The sequence below is a fragment of the Cynocephalus volans genome, chromosome 8 (genome assembly GCF_027409185.1).
Source record: "Cynocephalus volans isolate mCynVol1 chromosome 8, mCynVol1.pri, whole genome shotgun sequence".
NCBI lineage: Eukaryota > Metazoa > Chordata > Mammalia > Dermoptera > Cynocephalidae > Cynocephalus > Cynocephalus volans.
Genome location: NC_084467.1, coordinates 135,389,831 through 135,398,756, shown reverse-complemented (window position 1 = coordinate 135,398,756; position 8,926 = coordinate 135,389,831). Strand labels below are relative to the sequence as shown.

The window sequence follows — 8,926 nt, the reverse complement described above, 5'->3', positions numbered from 1 at the left end:
TAACAATATCTCCCACACATATTTTGTAGGTTTACTGTGAAGATCAAATAAATCCTAAGTGCCTGAAATAGTAAGAAATCTGAAAATGCTGCAGAAATCTAAGGCTGTTATTAGGAACCTTTTTTCTAAATTGAAAAAATAATGTTTTTTATTTGCCAATCTCTCTGCAGAGTTCAAAGTCTTCAAAAAGCATTGTTTCTTGACAGAAACTGACACTTTTCACAGACTTCCTTTAGGAAATCAATTGAAGAGGCCAGCAAACTTTTGCACAAGCTGTTTTTAATCTAGGAAGTAAGCTAATGCACTGACTCCCTACAGCCATCACTGTGACTTTTAAAGAGAAAATGCTCTTGGGTTGTATGTTGTGGCTTTTCTAGTAGCTGTTGCAAAGGGAGTCCTTCCATTTGAGCCATGTTGTCACTTCTATTGCACAGAGATATCTGGGGTGTTCTCAGTTGATGTAGCCACTGTGAACCCCAGTGCTCTATGGATGCTACTTGCGTTTCATCTTGTGACTGGATTTAGTCTGGATTCTGGATTTAACGTTGAGAGCACTCTCCTTGCGTGGTATCACTAAAAAGACAAAAACAATTAGAATATCGTAGTAATATCTGATATTTATTAAGTGCTTTTAACTTTACAAAGAACTTTTAAAATTCCATTCTGCCTGAGCTACAAACAAGCTATGTGCCAGAAATTTGAGTCTAAATTGTTAATTGGGATTCAGAATACTTTTCCTGGAGTTTAAGTGTGGTCAGTTAACAGCCTGAGTTCTGAGTCATGGAGCAGGGGACTATGCAGTCAAGGAGCAAAAAGAGAAAGAGGAAGGACATTTCCTCTTTCCTTCTTATACATATCCCAAGCTTGGTAGAAAAAAAAATTCAAATAGAGTTAGTCTTCGGAATCCTCCTTTATCCATTCCTACACCCCTCTGCTATCTCCAAGTCCCTCTCTCTCCCATCTCCTGTGTACAGACCCTACAGAAGCCTCACCTCTGGAATGGGTACAGGCGGCCTCTGGCCATTAAGCTCGCTCTCTCTGGCATGCCCATGAAAAGTGGCTCCATGACACCCAGCTTCCCAATTTAAATCCTTCAGATAGGCCTCTGTCACCTCCATCCCACATTTGGTTGCCTTTGTTCAAACCCTGTGTTGCTTTTAGTGTACCTTCCCCACACCCAATTGTGGGCCCCACTGAGATTCGAGACCAATCCATATTTGTCTTTGTAAACTTCCCTCTCTATTTCTTTCTTCACTTACAGCTCAGAGCATAGTGATTTGCTAATTATTTAAAATACTGACATAAAAACAAAAATAAATATGTCCCCCTACTCTGTCTAGGTCTTCTCTTTATTAAACATTCAAAAGCCTCCTTCCTTTGCCATAATATAATTTTCCATTCCTTCACTGTACAACTCTCAGAAAAAAAGTGATTTCTCTGCACTAAATCATACAAGTACAGAAGTGTCAGATTGTGCCATAAGTTTTCTGTATTTTTCTCAAGGGGCTACCTGCTAACCCTATGGGATGTCTAACTTATAGATTTTCTGGAGACTCTGTTCAGGTCACCTGCAAGGCATGTGGATTGCCTTGCTTGGGAGCCAGCTCTCCTAAGCTTTTCAAAAATCTTCTATTTTTGAGCCTTCTGGCAATGAATTTGATGGTGGTGTCTGGAGGGAGGGGGAAGAGTGGCTACGTGTTTGTGTAGGTTGGTGTTGACAGGTTGGGGATAACAACATATAGTTATGGGCCGAGCCCGTGGCGCACTCGGGTGAGTGCGGCGCTGGGAGTGCGGCGACGCTCCTGCTGCGGGTTCGGATCCTATATAGGAATGGCCGGTGCACTCACTGGCTGAGTGCCGGTCATGAAAAAGACAAAAAAAAAAAACAAAAAAAAAACATATAGTTATTCTTTACCTTAAATCATTAAAACTTCTCAGTTATGGATTACTCCTAATCCTCAAGACCTTTATAGGAATGGACAAACCTAAAGTCCCTCATTCCACATTGAGGTAATCTCTCCAGGTTAACATGTAGACCTTTTGCATGATTCCCATAATTATCATTCTAAATCTGGAAAAGGTCTAGTTTTCAAATTATCAGGATAAAACTGCATCCAGACTATGAGAGGATAAATTTTTTAAAAATTCATGGCAACTATCTCACATATATTCAAACATAAAACTAAAGAACTGTTACACTTAGTATAAATAACATTTTCACCAGTTCAGAGTTAAAAGAAGTTGAGAAAATGAGCTCAGACTCTTCCTCCAAACAGTGTTGATGCCCCTATACCTGAGGCTGGGGTCTGTGAGGGGTTGGCTAACCTCACTGCTGTCACTGGAGGAGAAGCAGATATAGGGTGACAGAGGAAAACAGAAAGTAGGTCTCTTCCCAATACTATCCCCTGCACCAGGAGTTGTCCTAAGAACAGACCACAGGTTGGAGATGAAAGTGAACATCAAAAAATAGCCTCCAATATTGGGCCGACCCCATGGCTCACTCAGGAGAGTGCGGCGCTGGGAGCGCAGCAGCGCTCCTGCTGTGGGTTCGGATCCTATATAGGAAAGGCCAGTTCGCTCACTGGCTGAGTGCGGTCACAAAACAGGACAAAAAAAATAAAAATAAAAGAAGTAGCCTCCAATATTGGGAATATTGAGAACTGCTTGTGGGCAGATAGCACTAGTTAGAGATAAGAAAATGAAAAGTTAAATTACTTTTCCTATAGAATAACGTAGATTTTTTAAATCATAGAAAATACAACAGCTCTTTCTCTGCTCTGCAATTTTTGCAATGTGATACCCTGCATTGCTGAAATCACCACCAAGGAAAATCCTCACCAGATGTGTTCCCTGGACTTTGGGCTTCCCTGTCTCCAAAACTTGGCTCTGGTGACTAAAGAATGCACAGAGAGGAAAAACTGTACTGAATCTCAGAAAAATGACACTCAGTGGGAAATGAACCTGAGTATATTTGAGGATCCAACAGAGACAGAGGGGTTTCTAAGGCACTGGTGGTACTCAGGACAGAAAACAGATGGCCAAAGTGGACTAGTGATTTGCTCAAAGTCCCACAGCTTTTGGAGGAGCCTGGGGCAGCCCTTCCTCCCAGAAGCAGGCAAGAGAGCATGCCTAGGGTCCTAGGCAGGAGCCAAGGGCTGCCTCCTCCACCAGGAAGCAGAAAAGAGAGCACACCTGGGGTCCTAGGCAGGAGCCAAGGGCAGCCCACTCTGCCCAGAAGCAGGCAAGAGAGCATGCCTGGGGTCCTAAGAAGGAGCCAAGGTCAGCACCCCCTCCCAGGAGCAGGCAAGAAAGCAGGCCAAAAACACCACTTCCATGTCAGTGGCTGACCACAGACACCACCACAGCCATAGCTGCTGCAAAAGTGGCTGGATGCCACATCAGTAGCCACGGCCACCACGCAGGTGGCCCACCAGACATTCAACTGCATTGACACAAGTAGAGTCACCAGAGGAGACCGGAAAAAAAAGAGAACTTCTCTATCCTCAAAGCCTAGTACAGTCTTCCAGTCAAGATGGAGGAATAGATGGTCCCCAGAGACACTCTATCCTACAAATCAACCAATTTACAACTATAAAAAAAAAAAAAATGACAGCCAAGCTGGGGCCACTAGAGCTCAGGGGAAGAGGAGGAGAGACCAACAGAGTGCATGAAGGCAGGAGAAGCCAGGATGAGAGAAAGAAAAAAACCACTCTGACCATTTCGAGTCCCGGCTGCTTCCAGGCTGGAGCTGCTGAGTGCACAGAGCAGGAGCTGGCAAAAGCCACAGCTGTACCTTTCGGATGAAATTGCTTGGAGGCAGCAGGGGGGAAGAGGGCCATGGTGGGCCCCAGGCCAGCAAGACCACTAATAGGGTTCCCTTGGACCCATATAGGACTGAGGAGCCACAACAACTAAAACAAGGAGCCACTCAGATACCAGTGAGTCATTGCAAGGGACCAGTGCATGGCCCATCTCATGGGAAGTGTTTGCAGCACAGGTGGTGAGGGAGATGGGCCCACCAGGAGAACACTGGGGCACAGCAAGGACAGCTGAACTACAACCCAATCAGCATAGCACAACTCAGAGGAGACTGGTCAGGAATACAGAATTGCATGGGGTGCAGTTTGATGAAAAGACTCAGGCCCAGAACAGAGTTTCTACACAATCCAGGTGCACCGGGTTTCACTAGACCCAGAAGTACCTGTAAAGTCAACCATTAAAAACTGAGCTGCACAAAAAGCCTTCCCTAGGGAATCAGCAGCAAAGCAGAAATTTAGCCCAACCACACAGTTCAAGTACTGGTCCCCACAGGAATTTCCCACATTTTAGAAGTAAGCAAAGGACAAAAAGTTAGTTCCAAAGCAGAGTTTAAGTGATAGGAACAGCAAATAATCAAACACAGAACTGAAAGAAAAAACAAAGTACACACAACCAGAGACAAAATTTGATATCAACTAGTAAAAGCCTCATTTTACCAAAGAACACCTATAATACCTAGAAGGACCAGAAGTCCCCTGGGCTACCAAGCCAGATGGGGGGAGGGTTGGGGCCCTCAGCAATGCCCCCCGACACCCACAACCAGTCCCCAAGGGTGGGGGATGAGGGTCTTGGCCACACACCCCCAACATGTGCAACCACCTCAGCTATGACCACCGAGCCACTGCAGGAAGCTCCCTGGGCTCTCCTGAGCTGGGGCAGTGGGGGGCCTCAGGCCTCAGCCACAACCCCCTGACATGTCCAACCAGCCCAGTGATGACCACCGAGCCACAGCAAGAAAGGCCCTGTGTTCCTGAGCTGGGGTGCTGGGGGGCAAGGGCTTTTACCATGCCCCCTGACATCTGTATCCAGCCTGGCAATGACCAAGCCACGACTGGAATCCCCTGGTCTCCCCTGTGGGAATAAGGGGGGTTCCACAGGCTTCAATCCTGCCCCTCTTTCCTCCTTCTTCAATCACATTTCCTTCCCATTTCCCCTCACCCCACCCTCCTAATTGCTCTACAACATCCTAGAACATAAAAAAAAATATATTAATAAAATTACATTTTCAAAAAAAAAAAAAAAGGAGAAACCCCAGTGAAAAATACCAGTTTTGCAAGTGCTGCTGAAAATGTGCTCTTTTTTCTACACAAGTTAATTCTTACTGCCATGTGGGTTGAGATGGGATATTTTTGTTGCACATTTAGAGAATGTTACTCTAACCTTTCTGCTCAGTATGACTGAAAGACACTTAGTATGTAAAATGTATCAGAAGGTTAAAGTCACGGCTTCAATTTCAAAAACAAGACACTTGTACATTAAGAGGCATCGCTGTTTTCTTAATGGATTAATCAGGTGAATATAAAATAGATAAAGCATCAAGTTGTTTTTGCATTAGTTGGTTGTAGAAATAAAATAAATTGCTGCATTAAAAAATTTTAAAAACAAGCTCAGTCCAGAGTAATAGAAGAAGCAACTGCTCTACCAGATGACCAGACATCAATGTAGAGATACTGGAAATACAAAAACCCAAGAAAATATGACACCACCAAAACAATACAGTAATTCTGAAACACCAGACTATATAGAGCAGGAAACCCTTGAAATGACCAAAAAGGAATTCCAAGCAACAATCTTAAGTAAACTCACTGAGATACAAGGATACTCAGACAACATAATGAAACGAGAAAAAAAAGTCTTGGATATGAAGGAGGAATTTACATAGAGATTAATATCTTTTTAAAAATGTAGCTGAACTCATGGAACTGAAAGATTCACTCAACAAAATAAAAAAACACAACCAATAGCTTAAGCAGCAGGCTAGAACAAGCAGAAGGAAGAATTTCTGATCTTGAAGATAGTCTTTTCAAAATACCTAGGTGGACCAAAAAAAAAAAAAAAAGGAAAAAAAATTTTTTTAATGAAGAAAATCTAAAAGAACTAGCAGACAACCTTAAGTGCACAAACATTTGAATCATGGGTGTTCCAGAAGGGGAGAAGAAAAGAAAAGGCATGGAAAACCTATTCAATTAAATAACAATGGAAAACTTCCCAGGCATAGGGAGATGCATGGAACTTCGGATCCAGGAAGCTCAAAGATCCCCAAACAGATTCAACCCAAAAAGATCCTCTCCAAGACACATTATAGTCAATTTGGAAAAGCCCAAAGACAAAGACAGAATCTTAAAAGAAGCAAAAGAAAAGTGTCAAGTCACCTATAAGGGAGCCTCTATCAGACTAACAGCAGACTTCTCAACAGAAACTCTACAGACCAGAAGAAAATGGGATAATATACTAGAAATACTGAAAGAAAAAAACTGCCAGCCAAGAATACCCAACAAGGATATCCTTCAGAAATGAGGGAGAAATTGTGTATTTTCCAGACAAATAAAAACTGCAGGAGTTCATCACCACACAACCAACCCTACAAGAAATCCTTGAGGAAGTCCTGCATCTGGAATTTGAAAAATGATAATCACTGCCATGAATACACAAAAAAGAACAAAACCCACTGATAGAACAAAAATGCAAATGAGAAAGAGAAAGAAACTAAGTCTTACTACCACAAAAAGCCATAGTAACAATGTAACAATGCCCCTACTTTATTTCTGATTTTAGTAATTTCAGTCCTCTCTTTTTTTCTTCTCTTTTCTTTTCAGTCAGTCTAGATAAAGGTTTGCAAATTTTGTTGATCTTTTTATTTTATTTATTTTTATTGGTTATGAATACTTATGGATACAAAGCAAATTGTCACCATTCATGCCTAAGAAGTGATGGCCAGATCCATACTGGCAGCATGCCCATTACCACAAACTGTGATTATATCCCGTGTCCCACACCCAATTATCCCCCCAAATATCCCTGACCTCCCTCCTCATCCCCCATTACCCACTCCCCTTTTATCCCTAGGTATATTCTCTCCCTCTGCAAGTCCAATGCACCACTGTGGTCTTTCTTTCCTTCCTTCTTTCTCTCAGCTCCCACTTATGAGTGATTACACACAGTACTTATCCCTCTATGATTTGCTTATTTAATTCAAAATAAGTTTCTCCAAGCTCATCCATGTTGTTGCAAATGGGAGAATTTCATTCTTTTTTTTTTTTTTTTTTTTTGTGGCAGAGTAGTTTTCCCCATGGTGTATACATACTACTCTTCCTTATCCAATCGTCCATCAATGGACATTGAGGTTGGTTCCATATCTTGGCTATTGCGAACAGAGCTGCAATGAACATGGGAGTGCAGGTATCCCTTCAATATGATGATTTCCATTCCTTTGGGTCTATACCCAGAAGTGGGATTTCTGGATCATATGGAGGATCTATCTGTAGTTGTTTGATGAACCTCCATACTGTTTTCCACAGTGGTTGTACTAATTTACAGTCCCACCAACAGTGTAGGAGCATTCCCTTCTCTCCACATCCTTGCTAGCATTTGTTATTTTCATTCTTTTTGATTATAACCAGTCTAACTGGAGTGAGATAATATCTCGATGTGGTTTTAATTTGCATTTCCCTGATGACTAGTGATGTTGAGCATTTTTTCATGTACATGTTAGCCATTTGTATGTCTTCCTTTGAAAAATGTCTATTCAGTTCCTTTGCCCATTTTTTAATTGGGTTATTTGTTTTCTTGCTGTGTAATTGCTTGAATTCCTTGTATATTATGGATATTAATCCCTTGCTTGATGCATAGTTAGCAAAAATTTTCTACCACTCTGTCGGTTGTTGTTTCACTATGTCAATTGTTTTCTTTGCTGTGCAGAAGCTTTTTAGTTTGATATAGTCCCATTTGTTTATTTTTTCTTTTGTTGCTTCTGCTTTCAGGTTCATGTTCATAAAGTCTGTGCCCAGACCTAGTTCCTGAAGTATTTCACCTATATTTTCCCTTAGTAATATTAGTTTCAGGTCTTATACTTAAGTCTTTAATCCATTTTGAGTTGATTTTAGTATATGGTGAGAGATGCATGTCTAGTTTCATTCTTCTGCATATGGATATCCAATTTTCCCAGCACCACTTATTGAAGAGGCAGTCTTTTCCCCAGCTATGCTTTTGTTCCCTTTGTCAAATATCAGATGGCTGTAAGCCTGAGAGGTGATTTCTGGCTTCTCTATTCTACTCCACTAGTCCGAGTGTCTATTTTTATGCCAGTGACATGCTGTTTTGGTTACTATAGCTTTGTAGTATAATTTGAAGTCACGTAGTGTTATGCCTCCAGCTTTATTATTATTATTATTATTATTTGCTCAGAATTGCTTTGGCTATTTGGGGTCTTTTGTTGTTCCATATGAATGTTGAGATTGTTTTTCCGATTTCTGTGAAAAAAGTCATTGGTATTTTGATAAGGATTGCTTTGAATCTGTAGATTGCTTTGGGTAGTATAGACATTTTCACAATGTTAATTCTTCCAATCCAGGAACATGGAATGTCTTTTCATCTTTTTGTTGCTTCTTTAATTTCTTTCAATAGTGGTTTGTAGTTCTCATTGTAGAGTTCTTTCACCTCCTTGGTTAAATAAATTCATAGGTATTTTGTGTGTGTGTGTGTGACTGTTGTAAATGGGCTTACTTTCTTGATTTCTCTTTCTGTTAGCTCATTACTGGAGAATAAAAATGGGACTGATTTTTGGCATTTGTTTTGTATCCTGCAATGTTACTGAAATTATTAACCAGCTCTAGGAGTTTTTTGATAGAGTCTTTAGGTTTTTCTATATAGTATCATGTCATCTGCAAATAGGGACAGTTTGACTTCATATTTTCCAAACTGGATGCCCTTTATTTCTTTCTCTTGCTTGATTGCTCTGTCTAGTACCTCCAGTACTATGTTGAATAGAAGTGGTGAGAGTGGGTGTCCTTGTCTTGTTTCTGTTCTTAAAGGAAAAGCCTTCAGTTTTTCCCCATTCAGAATGATACTGATGGTGGACATGTCATAGATAGCTTTTATTGTGTTGAGA

General features: G+C 41.2%; 1 protein-coding gene across 1 annotated transcript in view; it reads right to left on the bottom strand.

Annotated features, from left to right (window-relative positions):
- Nucleotides 1-493: 493 nt before the first annotated feature.
- AXDND1 (axonemal dynein light chain domain containing 1) overlaps nucleotides 494-8,926 on the bottom strand; it is a 142,975-nt gene continuing 134,542 nt past the window's right edge. The window contains exon 25 of the mRNA XM_063105917.1: nucleotides 494-573. Coding sequence (XP_062961987.1) covers nucleotides 494-573 — 80 coding nt within the window. The remainder of the gene's footprint in view (nucleotides 574-8,926) is intronic.